This window comes from Phyllobates terribilis, unplaced genomic scaffold, assembly GCF_046119375.1.
Source record: "Phyllobates terribilis strain yellow unplaced genomic scaffold, ASM4611937v1 Scaffold_1__5_contigs__length_1240528914, whole genome shotgun sequence".
NCBI classification, from domain to species: Eukaryota; Metazoa; Chordata; class Amphibia; order Anura; family Dendrobatidae; genus Phyllobates; species Phyllobates terribilis.
Window position 1 is genome coordinate 529,198,042 of NW_027362761.1, and position 25,268 is coordinate 529,223,309.

A 25,268-nucleotide genomic window follows, 5' to 3' on the forward strand; every position below is an offset into this window, starting at 1 on the left:
TAACTGTATGATATCTGATACATGTGAATTGCTATACTTCCCTTCATGATGTCTGGGAATTGTAGATGTTAGAGCTGTTGCCTGTAGACAGTGATTCAAGATGGTGGAAAATGTAGGTTAAAAGTTGCTGGGGAGAAAATAGAAGAATGTTGTTTTTTGTGGCCAGAATTGGGTTTGTAGGTATATGTATGAGATGGAGTTTATCATAAAAAATATTTCTCCACTATTATATTTAAGATGTTTGCACATAGAAATACATTTACTTTGAAAAACATAAATAACCATGTAAACAAAGGTGCACAAATGTGTCTCATTAACACCTTCAAATTATTTTATTCTTATTGTTAGAGGGACATTCACGCTTCACGGTGGTGCCAATAAATTAAATACACCTTCCAACCTGCTTGGTATCCTTCTGTCTCTGCCCTTGTCTATGAAGTCAGAGCTGTCAAGAACAGTCATTCTGTGCTGACAGAGTCCCTTTAAGCAACTTTCTAAATAGTCTTCATTAAAAAAAAAATCCTACTAGTTTTCTGCTGTACAGTGTCTGTAAGTCTTTTATCTAGCTGGGTGTTATGCAAAAATGTTACAAATCTGTCAGAGATCCAATAGATATGTGGCAAGGCAGGCACCACCAAATATGTACATAGAGCTCAACCTTTTGCATACATAGCAAACCCAATGAAACCAAAAAAGAGAGAAAAAAAAGTATGCAACACAAAGGGATCTCTTAAAGAAACATAACTTTATTGATACAAAAACAGGCCAAAACCAAACTAGTCTTCATTAAAAAAAATTCTACTAGTTTTCTGCTGTACAGTGCCTGTAAGTCTTTTATCTAGCTGGGTGTTATGAAAAATTTTTACAAATTTGTTAGACAACCTGCTTGTGATGTCTCTCTCCTTCTACTCTCCCCATCCCGTCTTTCAGTATTAGGCATAACAGCAGGGACGGGGTTTGTTGTACACAGATCTCAAAAGTGGAAAGGGGGAAATCGTATAAACTCTCAAGGAAAGCAGATAAAACAGACTACAGAAAAGGAGGAAAGTGAATGAAGAAGAAATAAGTACAGGATAGAAGCTGCGCTAATATATGAGCTGATGAAAACAGTGGATAAGCTCACAAGAAAGAACAAGATGGTACACTCATAAAATGTGCACACCTCAATACAATAGATAGAAAAATTACAAGCTTTATTAACCTCATTTAAAAACACTAAAAAAAATACACAAAAATACTAACACCCATAAAAAAATTTCTGGAGTCAAGGTTCATCAGTTGGGGTCTCAAGGCTTGTGGATCAATTTGATTATATGAAGAAGATCTTGGAAGAATCATGGACAGGATTGTTGGGAAAATAACAACAAATATCGACTTCAACATTGACTCTAACTGGGAATATAGGCCTTCCAATCTGCATTTTGGGATATAAGGGATTATGTCTTTTACCTTAAGAATATTAAGGCTTCTTCTCGGCCTTTTGGGGAATATTGGACATAGTGACTCACTGTTTATTCTCTTAGAATAATGGAATTAATGATGTGTAATGTACATTGCGACAATATCTGTCTATGGTGTTAGGTATGGGAGAGAATTGGTTATACACTCTGTAAGCGCATGCGTTTAGATTTATGTTGCAACATAAATAATATTCAAATTTGGATGTGTTATTTCTGTTTGGAGATTAATATACAATTCCTTCTGGGGGTAGAATGTCATATATAGGTATTATATCGTTGATGATAAATGCATTTGTATCTATCCATACAGAGGATATCAGTCTTCCTACCCTGCATTTATTTGGATGCTGGATAGGCACTCATATATATCTAAAGACCTCATCATTTATTTTTGGGGTTTATTTTTCTCCAATTATATGTGGGCATTTAGTCCTTCCTATTGTAGGATTTTGATATTTATCGGTCATCTATTATGATGTGATAAGAAATTATTAAGATAAAGTGATTGCTCTAAATCTATAGCTGCACTATTTGAATAGTTATTCAGCTCTTTTTAATAATCCCTGAGTTATAACTTGTATAGGGTTATTGATCGCAAGTATTATGTGATTGCATGCGTCTTGTATACCCACCTCACTACTATAGATTAGTGTCCCTGGTTTCCAAATCTCTCTGGGGGATACTAGTGCCGTGTCTGCAGTGCGCATGCGCACGCGCACTGCGGACGGCATGTTCTTGCACAGGATTTCGGGCTGGGATCTCTCGTCCGTGGTTACGGTCTCCTGTCAGGCTATGACATCACTTCCTATGTGAAGTGCGCATGCCTGGGTGTCTATTATGGCGCTGGAGGAGAATCATTACCTTAGATAGGCTTTCCTGTCTTTCCAGCACCAGCATGTCGGCGCAACCACCGGTAACTAATTTTTTTTAATTATGTGAGTGTGGCACCCCAGGGGTCTGGTTTCCACAGTAACAGCAATGTTATGTCTGAGAGCAGGTGGGAGGTCTCTTGGTCAGGGATCCTGTGCATGCCACACCTCCTGCCCAGTCCTGGGAGGGGAAGAACTTCCCCTATATAAACCTAGGGCTGAGGCAGGGTTAGAGAGTAGAGAAGAAGTAGAGACAGAGAAGAGAAGCAGCTATGGGAAGAAACAACAGGAGCTCTGTGGGAGCAGTGTTACAAGGAGTCAGGGGCTGGCAGCTGCAGAGCTCGCCCTGACTGAGAAGATTTCTTACCGGACCCGGAGTCCGAGGCTGTGGGGACTAACTCCTACCCAGCAGCAGAATCCGTCAGGCAGGGGATTTCAGGTCCTCTGGCCAAGAAACCCGAAGGCACGGTCACACGCGTGGGACCAGCACCGCCGTCGTGGAGCGGAAGCTACTAGAAGGCCCCGAGTCACCGGCCATACGGGTGAGCACCACACGGTACACTCAGGGACGTGGGCTACTTATACCCGCCTCTAGCAAGGTAGCCAGAAGAGTACAGTCAGTTTGGGAGGCCTACAACTCCGCCTGGCCAGGGGAGATCCCATCTGCTCAAGGACTGACCAGGCCCCAATCGCTAGCCAGTACTCCGGGAGGGTCTATCGTTGTCACCAGTAAAGACCCTGAACTACACCGTACCGTGTCCAAGTGGTTCCTGCTACCCCCATCATCCACGTCGGCTGCCCTGAGGCCATACCCCTCCCGTTGGGGGTTATACTATCACGCTGCACAATCCTACCACCGGCCTCAGCGGTCTGCCCTGCAGCAGCAGCTCCTTAGCTGTACTCAACGGGTGGCGTAGTCGTCCAACATCTACCACTAATACAGCGCCACTTAGTCTGACTCCCTGGGCACGGACCGGATCACCGCCACGAGACTACAACCCTCAAGAGATCCGGCTCCGGGTAAGCTCCCGCGTGCGCAACGCAGCGCGACACAGGCCCAGGGGCGCGTCATGAGCTTATATACCTCTTGTATCTTTCACTCCACACATACCTTCCCTGATGAAGCTGTGTTTTCACAGCGATACGGGTGGGGTTTGTCATCTGATCTTTAGGGGGTGATATGGCTGTTTGTGTGCAATGATTTGATTACATGGTTGTCAATGTAGGTCATGAAGGATGTGCACCATATATATATTTTTCTTGGCACAGGCTGTTATTTAATAGCTTTATATGACTAAGGATGTACAATAGATTTTGAGATTAGTATATGAAGTGGATATAGGTCTTAGTATAATTAATTATGTACTGGTGATATTATTCAGCTTGTGTTATGTAATGCACCTATTTTTTGTGTTATCCTTGTAGTAAACCGTATACATTATTCCTATATGATGACAACATAAAGATCTATTATATTATTGTATTTATTACAGATGAATTTTTGATATGGTCAATCATTAATTGTGGATCTTTGGTGTTGGTATTTATGTGTGGTTTTTTGTGTGTTTTTAAATGAGGTTAATAAAGCTTGTAATTTTTCTATCTATTGTATTGAGGTGTGCGCATTTTATGAGTGTACCTTCTTGTTTTTTCTTGTGTTGACATTGGAGTTTGGGTAGATTATGACGCACCCTAATCCATGATTGAGGCTGTGCATCCTTCTTTTTGTTTTTTGAGTGGATAAGCTCACATCCAGCCTGTATTACTGGGAAAGACGCTCGCGCATGAGAAAATATGAACCTTGGATCAGGTGTCAAACTGAATGTCAAGGGATGTGAAAATGAATGAAGGAATGAAGATTGCAGACAAAAACTTTAGTGCAAGTTTATTAACTAATGGTAACCACGAAGATGAATGAAAATAATTTTTTCATGTCAAAGGTCTTTGATGCTCTTCACAACTAAGAGTCCACACTCAAGCTGGACAAAAACAATGAATACAAATATTCTCATTTGATATTCTCAAAAGAACTCAAAAAGTACAAACAAAATGCAAGAATTTATGATCAGCACGATTGGCAGCTTTAGATGGAGCTGAGCTTATTTTCTTCCACTAGACCATTCATGATTCCTAAATTTGTCTCCACCTGCCTGGAACTCTGCACACTTTCTCCACTTTTACTTCTAATATAGTGTATATCTATAATATAATTACCTTGTAATGTCTTCACATCCTGTTCCGTCCAGATGTGTCCGGATCACAGAATTCCAAGCAGCCGAAGTTCATCGACCGCCATATTGGGACACCCAAGTGATGGGTGTCTCAATATGGAGACCGCTGGTGGTACCAGCCTCTTGCACGGTATCACCAGCGGAACACCGTCGCGAACACGCTGCACATGCCGGCGCCGGGATCAGCCAAATGATTCATTGACCGCCGCCCTCTTTGTACAGGAGGAGCGCATGGGCAGTTTTAATGTGACGCAGTTATCTGCCTGCACAAAGATGGCGGCGACCTGATTTACGGCGCCTGCACGAATTCCGCGCAGGCGCAGTGAATCATTCGGCTGATCCTGGCGGCGTTCTCAAATGAGAGAACATATGAGGGAAGAAGACAGCACAGGGGTGGAGAGAGAGAGTAGACAAGGGGGAGAGCACATGGGGCACACAGGTCAAAGAAGAGAGCACATGAGAGGAGAAGACAGCAGATGGGGGGGAGAGACAGAGCACAGTGGGAGAGCGCTCAAACGGGACAGCACATGAGGGGAGAACACAGCACAGGAAGGAGAGAGACAGCAGACAAGGGGGATAGCACATGGGGTAGACTGGTCACAGAAGAGATCACATGAGAGGAGAAGACTGCAGATGGGGAGAGAGAAAGCACAGGGGGGAGAGAGACAGAGCACAGGGGGGAGACAGCTCAAATGAGACAGCACATGAGGGGAGAACACAACACAGGAAGTAGAGAGACAGCAGACAAGTGGGATAGCACATGGGGTAGACAGGTCAAAGAAGAGAGCACAGACGGGAGAAGTCAGCACATGGGGGACGAGAGAGTGGATAGGTGGGTGAGCACATGGGGAGGAGCGATTCTCAACGCTGCAAAGCCTGCCCCCATCGTGACATTGCCGCCCATGGCCTCCATCTAGTATATATATAAATAAATAGACACTAATTTTTATATGCTACATGTAATAAACCACAGGTCACTTCACCATATTATCTAAGCCATAACTATTGTATCTACAACAGGAAATGTTTTCTGGTCATGTTTCTTCACTACTAGGTTATTTTTAATTGTGGTTTTCCTATTTAGTTATACAAAGGAGTAAGAGGTGAGATAATCTAGCCAGCGCTGATATCTACCACTTCAAAGTGAATATTTGTACAATTTTACTGATCATAAAAGGTCATCTTTATAGTTGTCTTTCTACGTAAAGCAAGGTGGGCAACCATCTGCAAAATTCTGTACAGCCTTTTAGAAAAGAAATAATTTTTAATAGTGTCTGATTTTTTTTAACATGATGATTTTGTTTAGACTATTGTGATTTTCAAAATTTTTTCAGGACACTAAATTGTTGCTCATCTTTGCATATTGTGAGGCAGTGACCGGGATCGTATACAAGGGACGGTATATATCCCCCAGAATGTGTACAGAGACCTATTAAATCCATTGGAGTGCATTGCAGTCACAAACTCAGCTGTGGCTGCAATGCAGGAATGAAGGTGAGCATTGACCTGGTCAGACTACCTGGCTAATGCAGCTTAAGTAAAACCTGGCAGGGCCTTCATTTCTTGGAGGAGGTCACAGGAGGCAGTGGGGCGGCCTCCTCCCTCCAACCCGGGTTTTCCAGTGGCTCTTGCCACAGGTCCTTTAAAAACCCTGCACTAACTATTAATGTTGGGACCTGCTAGGAGCATAGCAGGAAAGCTTGGCGGGCCTGTGTGTAGTAGGACCTATGCCTGGAAAGGCTCTGCTCCAGTCAGGCTCTAAGCGGCCCGGCGCGGCCATTGCCCACGGCAACCGTTGTTTATGGACTCATGTTAACCTGGCTGCGAACTGGAGGACTTTCTGTTTACCCTTGAGTGCTGAATAAAAGGTGCTTATGTTGGACTTGCTTGGGTCACTGCCTCAGTTACTGCACAGTGTGAACACCGCCGCCTTACAATATCAATATCTTGAGTACTAGTTGTATATTATTATTCTGTTTATCATTCAATTTGGCTTTCCCAATTTGTTCTTGGGTTGGTTGGAAAGTTGGTTGGTTTTACTTTTGCGTCACTCCTATATAAGACTGTTCTGTGCAGAACACTGATTCAAATTGATGGTGTCGCTGTTAGAGGTAACATCATTCTGCTGTGACTGACACTACTGATGTGCCATATTTTTCATATGCTCTCCACTTTCTACCAGCTAATGCCTTGTCAGAGGCAAAGGAGGCTAATTTTGTCCTGTGTTTGGTAGTACTACTGTCCGGACTGCTGGTGCCTGTGTTGGTTGTATTTACCTTGCTACTAATAACTCACATACAGTATCCTTAGCTATGATGTGTTTTTTTTTTCTTTATCCTACACCCGCTATTGACATTGACAAACAGTATTAATTCCTTTAGTCCCCAAGGCTTTTTGCACCTTAATGACCAGGCAAATTTTTACTTATTCTGACCAGTGTCACTTTATGAAGTATTAATTCTGGAACATTTTAACGTGTCCTGACAATGTTTTTTCGTGACATATTGTACTTCATGATAGTGGTAAAATTTATTCAATATTTTTTGCATTCATATGTGAAATAAACTGAGTATTGTAGAAAATGTTGAAAATTTTGGAATTTTCAAACTTTTAATTTTTGTGCCCTTAAATCAGAGAGATATGTCACACAAAATAGTTAATAAATAACATTTCCCACATGTCTACTTTAGAATAGAATCATAGAATGTTAGAGTTGCAAGGGTACCAAGAAAAAATGGATACGAAAATTTGTTGTGCAATTTCTCCTGAGCATGCCGATACCCCATATGTGGGAGAAAACCACTGTTTGGGTACACGGCAGGGCTCAGAAGGGAAGGAGCACTATTTCTCTTTTTAAATGCAAAATATGCTGGAATAATTAGTAGATGACATGTCACATTTGGAGAGCTCCTGATGTGCCTAAACAGTGGAAAATCCCCACAAGTGACACAGTTTTGGAAACTAGACTCCTCAAGAAATCTATTTGGGTGTGCTGTGAGCACCTTAAACTCACAGGTGCTTCACAAAATTTTACAACGTTGATCTGTGAAAATGAAAAAAATATAAATGTTGTTTTAACCCCAAGTTTTTCATTTTCCTAAGGATATCAGAAAAAATGGACTCTAAAATTTCATGTCCAATTTCTCCTGAGTACGCCGATACCCCATTTGTGGTCCAAAAATACTTTTGAGGCACAGGGGAAAGTTCAGAAGAGAAGAAGCACCATATTGGAGTTCATATTTTGCTTGACTGGTTTGACAGTGCTATGTCACATTGGCAAAACCCCTAAGATGACAGAACAGCAGAACCCATCATAAGAGACCCCATTTTAAAAAACTACACCTTTCAATTAATTCATCTAGGCCTGCAGTGAGCATGTTGACAACACAAGTGCATCACATCGTTTTATACCATTGGACAGTGAAGAAAGAATAATTACCACCAAAATTTTGTTTTAGCCCCAGATTTTACATTTCCACACTGGGAAATGGGTAAAAATGGCATCAAATTTTGTCCCACAATTTCTGCTGAATGTAGAAATGCCCCATATGTGGCTTTACAGTACTGCTTAGGCACACGGCGAGACTCGGGAGGGATGGAGCGCTATTTGCCTCCTGGAGGGAAGATTTTCCTAAAATTGTTTGTGGACTCCATATACAGAGCCCCTAAGTGCTAGAAGATCAGAATCCACCTCAAGTGACCCCACTTTGGAAATTATACTCCTTTGGGAATTTATCTATAGGTGTGATGAAGTTTTTATCTACTTTGGGTGTTTTCCAGAAACAAGCAGCAGTGGATGCTGCTGAGTTAAAATTGCAAACTGTCGTTGTAGTGACCAGTACATTGTAGTGACCAGTATGTTGTGCCCAGCTCATACTTCTGGAAACATGCACCTGTAAATTAAGCGGGCTCTCATTGCTACAGAAATGCCAAACATGTGGACGCTAACTGTGGTTTAGGCACATTGTGGGGTTCAGAAGGGAGGGGGGTATTTAGATTTGGGAGCACAAAATTTGCTGAATTTCTTTTGGAGGACAAAGGACATTTCACTTTTCCAGAGACTTTGTGCTACCAGTAACGTGGAAGCCCCCTATATTTCTGTTAATAGATGACGGACCAGAGTGGGGACTTGCTTTTTTGTGGATAGAGTCGAAGCTTTTATTGTGATCCAAAATGTTATGTAAAATGTTCCCATGCACATCAGACTGTCACCCATCAATATCGTCAGGATTGGCCAACATAAGTCCAATGTGTATGGCTAGCTTTAATCCTCTGTTCTCTGCAGGATTTCTACAAGGCTGACCTTTCCAAGATCATGCAGATATTGCTGCCAACTAACAAACACTGAAGACAATGACATTTCTTGTTTAATCCTAAATATTCGTTTCTAAGTTTACTGTTCCTATAAATAAATATCAATCAGTGGAGCTTAGGAAAGTTTAGAATAAAAAATATTAATATATATAAAGGACTGGCACACGGCAGATACAGAGGCAGAAATATTGCCTGTGCTACCTTCTAAAACCCTATGCAAGACAAGCTGTTCTATTCAGTGATTGCATTCACAAGGATGATGACCCTAAACTTTGACATCTGAAACAAGTGATGTAATAAATACTTAGGGCAATAGATTTATGTGTCTCTGAAGAATAGCTTAGTGATGCTTATTATTTAGTATTCTGAATCGGTATAAACTACATGTTATGCTTCAGTGGTTTTCAGATGCTGAGGTTTGATCTGTTTCTAATGCTGAAGCTCAGCTCCAATTACTTATATAGGGTGAAGCTGCGATACCACACAAAACATATGTAAACTGAAGTCTAACCACTTCCCGACCACCCATACACTTAAACGTCCAGGCAGTCCGGTTCCTACTGTGCAGTGACATTCTAAAACGAAAAATTGTGTAGGCGCGGGAGCAAGAATTTGGCTATCAATGAAAGCTGGAGTCCCATAGAGAAGGCAGAGATGGTTTATTACCATCTGTGCCTTCTCTATGGCTGTATACACATCACTAAACAAGCACTGCATATGCAGTAATAAGAAGCACTGATAGCACCTCCTCTTCAATGCACAGTTGTCATGCAATTGCTGTGCATAATCAATACTTTTATTGTGCAGCAAATGAAAAGTGTAAAATTTAGAATTTCAAAAAAACAGAACAGAATTCCTATTTTCTATGTTACTGCTGACAAATACAACTCATCTTGGGCATATATAAAAAAACAAGTTCTCATAGGCATGGCTCCTAAAACATGATTAGGAAAAAAATAGGAAAAATGTGTGCACGTTAAGGCCAACTTAGGCTTGGTCTTTAAGGGGTTAAATTAAATACTTATGTACATGGAAAATTGTTCAACATGGTTCTTGAGTTTTTGTTTTTTGAATAGGGACCCTTAATTTATATTTAGCCAAATATTTATTTCCACTTAGATTTTTTAATGTTTCCAAATAAATAATACATTTACATATATAATTAAACTTTTTTTTAGTTTGCTAGTTGTAAAAATGCCAAACTGAAATTGTCAGGTTTTAGCTTTCGATACAATTATACCTATCTAGATTAATTATTAATGTACCTAAATTATGCAAACAAAAAACCTTAGATCCATATTAATTGCATTGTCTTTGTTGCTTGATCTTGTATAGCACTTCTGAGGATCTCAGAACCTTTTAATGTGGATGTGAAGAATGGCCAGTCCTTCAGTGGATCAGTGGAGGACATGTTTGGATATACAGTTCAGCAATTTGAAAATGAAGAAGGGAAATGGTAAAATGATCAAAAATACAAGCATTTTATAATGAGTACATCTTTTAACTCTCTTATGGCACATACTGACCTTTTTTTTTTTTAAAAAAAAAAGTTTGGTTACTATTTTTTTTTCATTTATATAAATGTATACATTTTATTTGTCCCAATTAAATTTGACAAAACAGTTGCAGAAGATTGTACCTGCTTTATTACAAGGTGCATTCCTTCCAATAAATTTGCTGCATTTGAATTGATGCGGATATCAAACAGCAGTATATTTGCACCTATTTGCACATTTTATAAATGTTGTAGACTATTGCTTATAGTATATTTATATTCATAAATCCTAACAAGTGTCGTTCTAAAAAAAAAGTTTTTTTGATATGCCATCCAAGCATGTCACAGCAGGAGGATGTGCACCACACATGGGGACATGACCAAACTCCAACAGGTACTAATCTATAAGCTTAAAGAAGTACTCCTCCTCCCGGCAAAGTTTTTATCCTCTTAACATTTTGCAGTCATCATATTATATGGCACTGTGTACTTACAATTGCTCATTTTGCCCTTAAAACAAGTTGAACCCAATGACTGGACCATCCGTGGATCTCCTGAGCTGAACTCAATAGTCTCATACATTTCTATGAGGCTGTTGAGTCTAAACGCCCCTATACACATTAGACTAATGTTAGAAGAACTCAACAACATCGACGGGTTTGGCCAAAGATCCAATGTGTACGGGCCTCACAGAAAAGGACAAAAATTCAAAAAACATCACAGAGAAAAAAAAACAGCCTTACCAATACCAGGTCAGATTACCAACACACCTGCAGGATGCAGCAGACCTCCATGATAAAGGCGAGGGCAGCACAGGTGCAAAATACTGATGCAGACAGCCACTCACTAACCTACCAATTCATGGAGGGGGTGGCTGTGTAGTATTAAAAATGATTGCTCTCAATGGGATAAACAAGATAATCTTGTAGTTATGATACATTTTAATAGCTAAGAAAAATAAAAATAAATGATGTTACAAAGCAAGCTTTCGAGACATCTTAGATCTCTTCCTCGGGCATGGTATTACAAAATATATGAAGAAACACAAATATGTGCACACAAAAAAAGGCAAAGGGATGGCATGTTTGTGTTTCTTCATATATTTTGTTATGCTTTCTTTGTAACATCATTTATTTTATTTTTGTTACCAATAAAAGGTAAAAAAAATCTTGTTTTTCCCACTGAGTGCAATCTTTTTTCAATTAGCTAACACGATACCAAACCCCTTTTTTTGTATTAAAAATGCACACAGATGGAGCTTGCATAGGACGCCAGTCACACAGATACGTGTGATGCACAGTATATGGCTTACAGCCTATTGATGATGCCCATATTAGATCAGTTGGGCTGCCTACCACTACATAAGTGCACTCCATAAGACAGATGCCCCAATTCACCCATACAACACTAAAGGGCCTGGCTGAATCCTGCAAAAATGGAAAAATGTGCAATAAAAAGATGAAAAATAATGTATAAGATAAATACATTCCATGAGTTATTGGTCAATATTTTGGCCAAAATACGCAAGCTCGCATCCCACGTCAATGGTCCTGATACTTGCCTAACACTAAAACTAAAAACGGCTCACAGAAAAGGACAAAAATTCAAAAAACATCACTGAGAAAAAAAACAGCCTTACCAACATGAGGTCAGAGTACTCCAATGTGTATGGGGGCGACAGCCAACTTATGATCAGTAGAGATGTTGATCGTGAATTTCCGATCTCAGACTGTTGATCTCATTGTTCTCTGAAGATAACCGACATGTCAGTTGACGTCTTCCCTCAGAGAATACAGGAGTGCTTGGCTTTACGAGCCCTACTGTGTATATGATAGTCGGCTGTGATGGCTATTGATTGAATAAGACAAATGTGGAACCCCAGGGGTCTGGTTACCACAGTAATAGCAATATTACGTCTGTGAGCAGGTGGGAGGTCTCCTGGTCAGGAATCCTAAGCATGCAACATCTCCTGCCCAGTTCTGGGAGGGGAAGAACTTCCCCTATAAAAACTGGGGCTGAGGTGGGGTTAAAAAAAGAACACAGACAGAGACAGAGATACAGTCTGGTCTGGTGTGGAGCAGTTGCAGGGAAAGTGACAACAGGAGCTCTGTAGGAGCAGGAGTGAGTGCCAGAGGCTGGAAGCTAGATAGCTCGCCTTGGCTGAAGAGATCTCACCGGACACGGAGTCCGAGGCTGTGGGGACTGTTCCATACCCAGCAGCAGAAACCGACCGGCAGGGGATTTCAGGTCCTCTGGCCAAGAAACCCGAAGGCACGGTCACACGCAAGGGACCAGCACCGCCGTCGTGGAGCGGAGGCTACCAGAAGGCCCCGAGTCACCGGCCATACGGGTGAGCACCACACGGTACACTCAGGGACGTGGGCTACTTTTACCCGCTTCTAGCAAGGTAGCCAAGAAGAGTACAGTTAGTTGGGGAGGCCTACAACTCCGCCTGGCCAGGGGAGATTCTGTCTGCTCACGGACAGACCAGACCCCGACCGCTAGCCAGTACTCCCGGGAGGGTCTGTCTTTGTCACCAGTAAAGACCCTGAACTACACCGCACCGTCTCTGAGTGGTTCCTGGTGCCTGCGTGCAATTCTACCATCCCCATCATCCACGTCCGCTGCCGTGAGGCCATACCCCTCCCGTTGGGGGTTATACTATCCACGCTGCACAACCGTACCACCGGCCTCAGCGGTCTGCCCTGCAGCGGCGGTTTCATAACCGTATTCAACGGGTGGCGTAGTCGAACAATATCACATCTGCCACTAAAAACATCGCCACTTAGTTTGACACCCTGGGCACGGACCGGGTCACCGCCACGAAGACTACCACCCCCAACGGATCCGGCTCCGGGTATTTCCCAAACATGGCCCAGGGGGCGCGTCAACTTTTGGCGTAGTCGGCAGGATTTCGTGCCCGCAGCCACCGGGTACTGCGTGCCTGAAAAAGACTGTTAAACTTACCTGTGGTGAAGATTCCCGCCATCCGACGCCATCTTTTGCCTTCTTCCCGCCATCCGTGGAGTTTTCCCGCCATCCGACGCCATCTTTTGCCTTCTTCCCGCCATCCGTGGAGTTTTCCCGCCATTGGACGCCATCTCGGGACGCCGCGCGGGAAGAAGAGGGGCGTGGACTCCGAAAGCGCGCGAGAACTGAAGCCCCGCCTCACGTCCGGACGTTGCGTAAGGTCCTGGAAGGAACCCAGCAGACTCCGACGTCACAGGAGCGCGACGGAAGGTCCTCAACCCTGACGATCCACTGCGGAGCCGCGGCCTACGGAAGAGGATCATCGCAAGGTAGGCCACGGTCCACTAGGGGGGAGGAGGATGTCGGATACGGAGGAGAGCTTCACTGCCACAGCCACCGCCAGCACCACCGCTGCTGCGGTCATGCCTTTCACCATGCCCTACATCCCGGGGGCAGCCTGGCTACCCCAGTACTCAGGGGAGTCACATACCCTAAATGACTTCAGAGAAAGGCTGGATAGCCTCTTCCAGGTGTACCCCCTCACAGAAGAGCAAAAAGTGAGCATCCTGGTGGCTCAATTAACAGGGGCAGCCCAAAGGGAGGTAAAGTCCTGGCCACTTGGGAGGAGGAGGACTGTCGCAGAGATACTAGCCCGGCTGAAGGACACCTTTGATACCCGTACCTCAGCCGAGATCAAGCTTAGATTCTACGGGTGCAAGCAGCGAGCACATGAGAATATAAGGGACTATGCGCTAAACCTACAAGAGGCCCTGAGAGCCATTAAGCAGGCCGACCCTGACGGCGTGGGAAACGAAGACAAACTGTTGACTGAACAATTTATAGAGGGTCTACATTGTAATGCCCACCGAACCCAGTTGCGGGCAATGGCCTTACAGGACCCTCATCTGGACTTTGCACAGTTCAAGGACAGAGCCATCCGGGTGCTCCGAGAACCGGCACCAGGTGGCGCTGTGACCCACAAACGCCCTGCTACCATTTACCACCAGGAGACGGCGCCCTTGTCGGCAGGGCCTGTGGGAGCTGATGCGCAGGCTTTAAACAATGACCCGGCTACAGACCTGCACCGTCAGGTCCAAGAGCTAACTAAAAGCGTTGCCGCGCTAACCCGAACTGTGCAGTCTTTACAGGTTTCTACTCCAGGGAAGATCCAGCTGGCATCCGGACCGGAGGATATCCCGTGGCGCCGACCAAGGAGGACCCCACCGGCCAGAGGAAGACCCAGCGACCGATACAACGAGGACGGACAACCCATCTGCCGCCGCTGCAATCAACCCGGACATATGGCAAGGTACTGTCCTGTAAACTGGCACAACCTGGGGTAGAGGGCCAACCCCTAGGAATAAGATCACCAGGCCCATCGAACTGGCGTGACAAATACGTGGGAGGACGTCCAGTCTTGCCTGTGGTACTGGATGGCATTCCTATGAGTGCCCTACTTGACACCGGGTCACAGGTCACCACCATCCCGTACGTGCTCTTCAAGCAGTACTGGAATGACTCGGATATAACCCGCTACCCAGACGACGACTTGAGTATCATCGCCAGCAATGTTCAGCCCGTGCCACAGATCGGATTTAAAGAGATGACCATTAAAATCGGTAAAGTCGAACTGGCAGCACAGGGACTGATCATTGTGGACATTGACAAGCGCGAGAGTCACCCAAAGATAACTCTAGGAACTAATGTGATTGAAAATTGTCTTGCAGAGGTGATTCTTATTTTACAGCAGGTTGCCAAGAACGCCAGCTCCGGCCAGCAGCGAGTGCTCCAAAAAGAGATCCGGGCACTGATGCGACGGCAACAGGTGGAACTCTCCGGTGGTGAGATTGGTAGCGTGAGGATGTGTGACCCTTTCCCTATTGCCATGCCCCCAAAAAGTGAAATGATGATTTGGTGCCGGGCAGCTATTGGTCTGAGAGGTAGAGATTACCAGGCAATGGTAGAACCAGTCTACTCAGATAGTAGGCCCACCATTTTGACGGCACGGGGGGTGGTTGATGTACGCCATGGGAGGGTGCCCGTTCGCATAATAAATATCGGGAAGAGGGAAGTGTACCTGCCCCGGTATGCTACGCTAGCCAAATTGTATACCATCAACCAAAATTCTGTACAGTCCGTGGAACCCTTGCCTCCATCTCATCCAGAGGAAGGTAACGGCTCTAAGCAACAAATGGAGGACTGGTGTCAGCAACTGCATTTGGGTACTGAATCCACTCCCTCACACCAGAAACAGGGAGTCTATCGGGTGGTTCGAGAGTACGAGAGAGTGTTTAGTAAACACCCGCTAGACTTCGGGCGAGTAAAGGGGGTAGAACACCACATCCCCAAGGGAGACCATCCTCCCATAAAGGAGAGATACCGACCCGTACCCCCTGCACACTACCAACACGCCAAGGGGATGCTTAGAGACATGAAGGAGGCTGGGGTAATCAGGGATAGCTGTAGCCCCTGGGCAGCTCCACTAGTCTTGGTTAAAAAGAAAGACAACACCATGAGAATGTGTGTAGATTACCGGAAAATCAACCGTATCACACACAAAGATGCGTACCCCTTATCAAGGATAGAGGAGTCTTTGGCTGCTTTAAAATCTGCTAACTTCTTCTCCACTTTGGATCTCACTAGCGGGTACTGGCAGGTTCCTGTAGCAGAGGCGGACCGGGAGAAGACCGCTTTCACCACCCCGATGGGACTTAGCGAGTTTACCTGCATGCCGTTCGGACTCTGCAACGCACCAGGAACCTTCCAACGATTGATGGAATGCTGTCTGGGACACCGGAACTTTGAGACGGTCCTGCTGTACCTGGACGATGTTATAGTTTATTCCAAAACCTACGAGGACCACCTGAAACACCTGGCGGAGGTGTTTGAAGCCCTGGCAAACTACGGTCTGAAGGTGAAACCGTCGAAGTGTCACCTGCTAAAACTAAAAGTGCAGTACCTGGGACACGTGGTGAGTGCTGACGGAGTGGCCCCCGACCCTGATAAGATCACCGCGATTAAGGAATGGCCAAGACCTTCCAGCGTAAAGGAAGTGCGGCAGTTCCTCGGGTTGGTAGGCTACTACCAAAGATTCATTCCCGGTTTCACCAAAAAGGCAGCTCCTATGCAGGACCTCCTGATAGGCCAGTCCAAGAAGGCCAAGAACCAGAAGCCGCCCTTCAGATGGGAGAAGCTGGAAGAAGAGTCCTTCCGCCAGCTGAAGATGGCCCTCACGGGGGATGAAATCCTGGCGTACCCTGATTACAGCCAGCCCTTTATCCTCTACACCGAAGCAAGTAACATCGGGCTGGGAGCCGTACTGTCCCAGATCCAGCAGGGGAGAGAACGGGTAATTGCTTACGCCAGCCGAAAACTGCGACCCACCGAAAGAAACCCTGAGAATTACAGCTCATTCAAGCTAGAGTTCCTGGCAGTGGTGTGGGCAGTCACCGAACGCTTTAAGCACTACCTCGCCTCTTCCCGGTTCACCGTGTACACGGATAACAACCCGTTGACACACCTGGACACTGCAAGACTCGGTGCCCTGGAGCAGAGATGGATGGCCCGCCTGTCCAACTATGAGTTCACGATCAAATACCGGGCAGGACGCTCCAATACCAACGCGGATGCCTTGTCCAGAATGCCAAACCTACCGGACGTAGGGGAAGATCCAGGGGAACTGGAAGAAGTTGAACTCCCCGCGTTTCACCGTCATGGAACTACCCAGTATTCCCACCGTGTAAGGGGTAAGCAATCCGCTACGTTCAACCCCTTACCTCATTACAACTGGGCAGAAACGCAAGACAGTGACCCCGCCGTCCGACTGGTGAAGGAGATGCTGACTCAGCCAGATGCCCGCCTTGACCCAGACGCTCCGGAGGAGACCAAGCAACTCTGGGCTGAGAAGAGTCGACTGTTCCTTTACAAGGGGAAGTTGTGCCGCAGAATGGTTAACTCCCGGACGCATGAACTGGTCTGGCAAGTAGTGGTGCCAAGAAGAGACGCGGCAATGGTACTGGAGGCATACCACGACGGAGCTGGGCACTTCGGATGGAAGAAGCTGGAGTTCCTGCTGCGCGGGCGGTTCCACTGGGTAGGCATGAGAGGAACCATCGAGAGGTGGTGCAGAGACTGTGGCCCATGCAACCTAAGAAGGAAGGACCGTGCCAGCCAGAAGACTCCCCTGCAGTCCATCGTCACCAGGCAGCCGTTGGAACTGGTAGCCTTGGACCATGTAAAACTGACCCCCAGCAGAAGTGGCTACGTCTATGCGTTAACCATCGTGGATCACTACTCCCGGTTCTTGGTTGTAGTCCCCGTCAAGGACTTAACGGCTCAAACAGCAGCTAGAGCCTTCCAGCAGCACTTCTGCCGTCCACACGGATACCCAGAGCAGGTGCTGACGGACCAAGGACCTGCCTTTGAAGCGGAAGTCTTCCAGGAGTTCTGCACTCTGTATGGCTGCCGGAAGATAAGAACAACACCCTATCATCTGCAAACCAATGGACTCTGCGAGAAGATGAACCAGGTGGTGATAGACCATCTGAAAACATTGCCCCTGGAAGAACGCAGTCTGTGGCCTGAGAAACTGCCTGATCTGGTGGACCTATACAACCACATCCCTGTAGGTTCTACCAACTGTACCCCGGCTTACCTAATGAGAGCAAGACCTGGTAAGCTGCCTGTTGATCTGGATATGGGAGTCCTGACACCCGAGGACACTTCACCAGAAGCAGACTGGGACACAGAGAGGCAGCAGCAGTACCGGAAAGTACAGGAGAGCGTTGAGCGAAGTCTCTGTCAAGCAAGAGAAAGACAGGAGAAGACTTACAACCAGCATGCTTCCGCTGTTCCCCTGGTACCTGGAGAGCAGGTCTTGAAGAGGAAAAGACGGCTCCACAAGTTGGACGACCAGTGGGAGAAGGACCCGTACACCGTACTGCCATCAAGCCATGAAAACCCGAAAGTCTGCACAATCAGTAAGGATGGAGGAGAAACCACAGCCATTGTCTCCCGAGATCACCTGAAGAAGTGTCCCGAGCAACTACGAAACCCTGAAGAAGATCAAGAAAACCCTCGACCTGCAGAGGAAAGGGAAGAGATGGTCAGTACTTTACTCGGAGACTTCCCTCGGTCTTGGACACAAGTAAATGGCGCTGTTGTGGTACCTGTCCTCACCTTCCTCCAGCCAGCATCCCAAGTGCCTACGGAAAAACAGGTAGAGCTGGAAGAGCAGCCGGTCCAGGAGGCAGAAGACCCCACACAAGCAGACCAGGAGAATCGACCCTCTGCTTATAGTGAGCCTGCCGTGCCCCTAGTGAGCCAAAGAGTCCGTAGACAGCTGCCCAGCTTACCTTTGACAGCTCCTACACCCTGTAGCTCAGGACCGGTCAGTAAGCTCCGTAGGTCTACTAGGGCCACTAGAGGCCAGTTGCCCGTACCTTGGAGGATCTAAAGTGTTTAGACTGTTTTATTAATATTTACCTGTTTACTGTTGCTTGTAAATAATTATGTTTTTCCAGTTATTTTATAGGTATCTTTTGTGGATTTACTAGAACTCTATTGTATATATGTTTGGAGCGAAACCCAGGAACGGACTAAAGACTGTTAAAGACTCGGGGCAGGACAGACCCCTACCTGGTTACGGCTCCCTGTTCTTTGGTGAAATGGACACCCTTTTTGTTTCAAAAATTGCACCCGGTTGCGGACACGCCGTGACCACTTTAACATGTTTTTCCTTATTGTATTGTTCCTGTTTATACCCTGTTATGTTTTCAAAAAAAAAAAAAATATGTTTAGTCCCGGAGTACTAAATTTTACTAGGGGGGAATGTGGAACCCCAGGGGTCTGGTTACCACAGTAATAGCAATATTACGTCTGTGAGCAGGTGGGAGGTCTCCTGGTCAGGAATCCTAAGCATGCAACATCTCCTGCCCAGTTCTGGGAGGGGAAGAACTTCCCCTATAAAAACTGGGGCTGAGGTGGGGTTAAAAAAAGAACACAGACAGAGACAGAGACACAGTCTGGTCTGGTGTGGAGCAGTTGCAGGGAAAGTGACAACAGGAGCTCTGTAGGAGCAGGAGTGAGTGCCAGAGGCTGGAAGCTAGATAGCTCGCCTTGGCTGAAGAGATCTCACCGGACACGGAGTCCGAGGCTGTGGGGACTGTTCCATACCCAGCAGCAGAAACCGACCGGCAGGGGATTTCAGGTCCTCTGGCCAAGAAACCCGAAGGCACGGTCACACGCAAGGGACCAGCACCGCCGTCGTGGAGCGGAGGCTACCAGAAGGCCCCGAGTCACCGGCCATACGGGTGAGCACTACACGGTACACTCAGGGACGTGGGCTACTTTTACCCGCTTCTAGCAAGGTAGCCAAGAAGAGTACAGTTAGTTGGGGAGGCCTACAACTCCGCCTGGCCAGGGGAGATCCTGTCTGCTCACGGACTGACCAGACCCCGACCGCTAGCCAGTACTCCCGGGAGGGTCTGTCTTTGTCACCAGTAAAGACCCTGAACTACACCGCACCGTCTCTGAGTGGTTCCTGGTGCCTGCGTGCAATTCTACCATCCCCATCATCCACGTCCGCTGCCCTGAGGCCATACCCCTCCCGTTGGGGGTTATACTATCCACGCTGCACAACCGTACCACCGGCGTCAGCGGTCTGCCCTGCAGCGGCGGTTTCATAACCGCATTCAACAGGTGGCGTAGTCGAACAATATCACATCTGCCACTAAAAACATCGCCACTTAGTTTGACACCCTGGGCACGGACCGGGTCACCGCCACGAGGACTACCAGCCCCAACGGATCCGGCTCCGGGTATTTCCCAAACATGGCCCAGGGGGCGCGTCACAGACATCTAATGTGCATGGCCAGTTTAAGGCAGGAAACCTGCGGTTCATCTGGGTAATGTGTTTTGTAAACAGACCATGAAATGTGGCCATCACAATCCAGTCTTAAAGGGGATCTTTCACAATATTTTTTTCATTTTAAACTGTATATATCACTTAAAAGAAGAGTGAGGTCCTGATCAAAATGTTTTTGTTTATTTTTCACCACTGCATTGTGGAGATACAGACTTTTGAAGCTTCGAAGTTTCTTCTCGGTAGACGTTTACTTTTTCCCTGTATGTCATTGGCCAGTTATGAGAAGGGAGTGTTTCAGAAGGGGAAAAAAGAGCAAAAGCCCACAGAGGTCAAAACATTTTCAACATGATTTTGAGAGTCTTGATGTGACTTACTTGACCACGCTGAGTACTCCTCACTCCCGTCACGTCTTGTCATTATAGTGTTTGGCCCTTGTAACATTCCATATCCTATGAAGACATACAGTAGGTGAAATGAGTATTGAACATAACACCAATCTTCTAAGAAATATATTTTTAAAGATGTTATTGTCATGAAATTTTCACCAGATGTTGGTAACAACCCATCCAATCCCCACAGGCAAAGAAATCAAACCATAGATGTCCATAAATTATGTTATGTGTGATAATGAGAAATGGCACAGGGAAAAAGTATTGAACCCATAAAGAAAGAGAGGTGCAAAAAGCCATAAAAAGTCCTGACACCAGCTGAAATCTATCAGTAATTAGGAAGCAATTCTGTAACATAGTGAAAAATAATATCAGCTGGTTGAACTGATGGCCTATAAATGGTGTCTCATTTCCAAGGTGTCACACAAGAAACATCTCATGATGGATAAAACCAGTGAGCTGTCTCAAGAGCTTCTCAACCTTATTGTTGCAAACCATACTGATGGCACTTATTACAGAAGAATTTCTAAACTACTGAAGGCTCCAGTTATCACTGTTGGGGTCATAATCTGGAAGTGGAAAGAAAATCATTTCACCATAAACTGGCCACGATCAGGTGATCCCCACAACATTTCAGAAAGAGAAGTGAAAAGAATTATCAGAAGAGTTGTTTAAGAGCCAAGGACCACCTGTGGAGAGCTGTAGAAAGACCTGGAATCAGCAGGCGCAATTGTTTCAAAGAAAACTATAAGTAATGTATTCAAACTCCATGGCTTGTATGCACGCCCACCAGGCAAGACTACATTTGTTGAAGAAAAAGCATGTTCCAGTGTGTTTAAAGTTTTCTCAATAACATTTAGACAAGACTGAAATACTGGGAGAATATAATCCGGTCAAATGAGACAAAAATTAATACACACTATGGAGGCCAAAAGGCACTGCATTTCACCCGAAAAACAACATATGAACAGTGAAGTTTGTAGGTGGGAATGACGCGCCCCCTGGGCCTGTGCTGTGCAGGGGGATACCCGGAGCCGGATCGCTGGGGGTTGTAGTCCTCCGTGGCGGTGACCCGGTCCGTGCCCAGGGCGGTCAAACCAGTGGCAGTCTATTGGTGTTATAATAAGTGTCCGACTACACCACCCGTGGATTGCGGTCAGTGGGGACCGCCGCTGCGCTGCCGACCGCTGAGGCTGATGTAGTTTGCGCAGCCGAGTATGGAATAACTCCCCACGGGAGAAGTATTGCCTCAGGGCAGCTAGTGTGGATGATGGGAGTGATGGTGTGAGCGTCCCAGTAGTAATGGTGCTGGTGCGGCGATGAAACACAGAGACGTGTGGTGCAGTTCAGGGTCTTTACTGATGGTATAAAGCAGACCCTCCCGGGAGTACTGGTTAGCAGTAGGGGCCTGGTCAGTCTGTGAGCAAGCAGGATCTCCCCTGGGCAGGTGGAGTTGTAGGCCTCCCCGACTATCTGCACTCTTTCCTGGTTACCTTGCTCTATGCGGGTAGAAGTAGCCCATGTCCCTGAGTATACCGTGTGGTGCTCACCCGTATGGCCGGTGACTTGGGGCCTTCCGTTAGCCTCCGATTCACGATGGCGGTGCTGGTCCCTTGCTTGTGACCGTGCCTTCGGGTTTCTAAGGCCAGAGGAAATGGAATCCCCTGCCAGTTGGATTCTGCTGCTGGACCTGGATGTCCCCACAGCCTCGGACTCCGTGTCCGGGTTTAGTGTCTTCAGCCAAGGCGAGCTATCTAGCTTCCAGCCTCTGGCACTCGCTCCTGCTCCTACAGAGCTCCTGTTGTCACTTTCCCTGTGTCTACTGTCCTCCAGACCTGACTCTGTCTCTGTCTGGGACTTCACTCACTAATCCCGCCCCAGACCCAGTTTATAAGGGCAGATTCCTCCCCTCCCAGGTCTGGGTGGGCCGTGTTGCATGCTTAGGGCTCCTGACCAGAGAAACCTCCCACTTGCTCTCAGACATAATATCTCTATTACTGTGGTAACCTGACCCCTGTGGTGCCACAGGAACATCATGGTGTGGGGCTGTTTTTCAGCATATGGCACTGGCAAACTTCATATAATTGAAGGAAGGATGAATTAACAAATGTACTAAGACATTCTTGATAAAAATCTGCTGCCATCTTCCAGGATAATGAAGATGAAATGAGAGTGAACATTTCAGTAGGACAATGATCCCAAAAACGCAACCGAGGAAAGTCTCAAATGGTTTCACAGAAAGAAAATAACAAGAATGGCCAAGCTAATCACCTGGCCTACATCCAATAGAAAATTTATGGAAGGAACTAAAGATCAGAGTTCATAGAAGGCACTCATGCAACCTTCAGGATTTGAAGAGTGTTTGGAAGAATGGGCCAAAATCACACATGAGCAATGCCTGCTCCTAGTTTCTCCATACAGGAGGCATCTTGAAGCTGTCATCACCAGCAAAGGCTTTTGTACAAAGTTTTAAATAAATTTCAGTATGCATGTTCAATAGTTTTTCCCTGTGTCATTTCTCATTATTACACATAACTTATTTTATGGACAGCTATGGTTTGATTTCTTTGCCTGTGTGGATTGGATGGGTTGTTACCGACATCTGGGGAGAACTTCATGTTAATAGCACCTTTAGAAATATATTTACTTAGAAAATTGGTGCCCTGCTTAATATTCATTTCACCTGCTGTACGTGTTGCCTCCTCATGTAATAATGTTCCCTATCCTGTAATAATGTCACCGATCATAGCCACTTCTTGTAATATGCCCTTCTTCCTGACCCCTTCCTGAAATAATGTTCCCATCCTAGCCCCCTTTTAATAATAATGTCCCCCAACCTGGGCCTCTTTCGGGTATAATGTCCTCCATCCTAAACCTTTCCAGGTTAATTGTCCCCCATACTGGGCCCCTTCCTGGTATAATGTCCCACATCTTAGGCCATTTTTGGTATAATGTCCCTCATCCTTGGCACTTTCTCGGTATAATGGGCTTCTTCCACTAATAATGTCCCCTGTTCTGGACCCCTTCTACTAATAATCCTGGTATATTGTTGTCCTCCATCCTGGGCCCCTTCCTGGTATAATGTCTCCATTTCCTGGAATAAAGTCCTCCATGTTGGGCCCCTTCCTGGTACACCGACATCAGCTGCCGGCCTCTGATTGGCCAGTAGCTTGTATTGCGGCACAGGGAGCTGGTGGCTCTCTGTACCGCAATACATTTCAGCTGAATGTGCATTCTCGAATGCACATCCAGTTAAAATAGCGCAGACCTTGGTGGGCCCCCCTTCAGCATGTAGGTCCCCCTTCAGTGCCCTCTGTTACCGCAATCGCTATGCCGCTGTTGATAAGCATACAGCTAGTGGGTGTTTTATTACTCAGACAGTTATCTTCTTTGCACTAATGTTTAGAGCTGATGTATCTTGTGAAAAAATGATTTTTCATGTGAAGCTTCAATTCTGCTGAGAATAATTGGATTTATTATTATTATTTATTTATATAGCGCCATTAATTCCATTGTGCTGTACATAAGAAGGGGTTACATACCAAATACAGATATCACTTACAGTAAACAAACTAACATTGATGGAACGGTACGGAGGGAAGAGGACCCTGCCCTTGCGGGCTTACATTCTACAGGAACGGGGAAGGAGACAGTAACATAGTAACATCGTTTTTAAGGTTGAAGGAAAACTAAGTCCATCTAGTTCAACCCATAGCCTAATATGTTGATCCAGAGGAAGGAAAAAAAAAAACATCTGGCAACACTAAGCTCCACATTGGGGAAAAAAATTCCTCCCCGACTTCATACGGCAAACAGACTAGTTCCCTGGATCAGCGCCTTATCAAGGAATCTAGTATATATAACCTGTAATATTATACTTTTCAAGAAAGGCATCCAGGCCCTTCTTAAATTTTAGTAGTGAATCACTCATTACAACATCATGCGGCAGAGAGTTCCATAGTCTCACTGCTTTTACAGTAAAGAATCAACGTCTGTGATTATGATTAAACCTTCCTTCCTCCAGACGTAGAAGATGCCCCCTTGTCCCAGTCTCAGGCCTCAGAGTAAAAAGATCAGTAGAAAGGTCTTTGTACCATCCCCTCATATACTTGTACATAGTAATAAGACCACCCCTAAGCCTTCGTTTTTCCAAACTAAATAACCCCCAGTGTAATAACCTGTAACCTGGGTATTGCAGACCCCCCTAGTCCTCTAATAACCTTGGTCGCTCTTCTCTGCTCCTGCTCTAGTTCAGCTATGTCTTTCTTATACACCGTAGACTAGTACTGTACATAGTATTCTAAGTGTGGTCGCACTAATGACTTGTATAGAGGTAAAATTATGTTCTCCTCATGAGCATCTATGCCTCTTTTAATGCATCCCATTATTTTATTTGCCTTTGCAGCAGCTGCCTGACATTGGCCACCAAACGTGAGCTTGTTGTCCACCAATACACCCAGGTCTTTTTCAGTGACAGTTTTGCCCAGTGTTTTACAATTAAGCATATAATTATACATTTTATTTCCTCTGCCCAAGTGCATTACCTTACATTTATCCCCATTAAAGCTCATTTGCCATTTATCAGCCCAAGCTTCTAGTTTACATAGATCCTCCTGTAATATAAAATTGTCCTCCTCTGTATTGATTACCCTGCAGAGTTTAGTGTCATCTGCAA

General features: G+C 45.6%; 1 protein-coding gene across 1 annotated transcript in view; it reads left to right on the top strand.

Annotated features, from left to right (window-relative positions):
• The window catches only part of ITGA1 (integrin subunit alpha 1), a 254,281-nt gene that overhangs the window by 61,843 nt on the left and 167,170 nt on the right, over positions 1–25,268 (top strand). Inside the window, exon 2 of the mRNA XM_073680314.1 lies at positions 10,210–10,330. Coding sequence (XP_073536415.1) covers positions 10,210–10,330 — 121 coding nt within the window. The remainder of the gene's footprint in view (positions 1–10,209; positions 10,331–25,268) is intronic.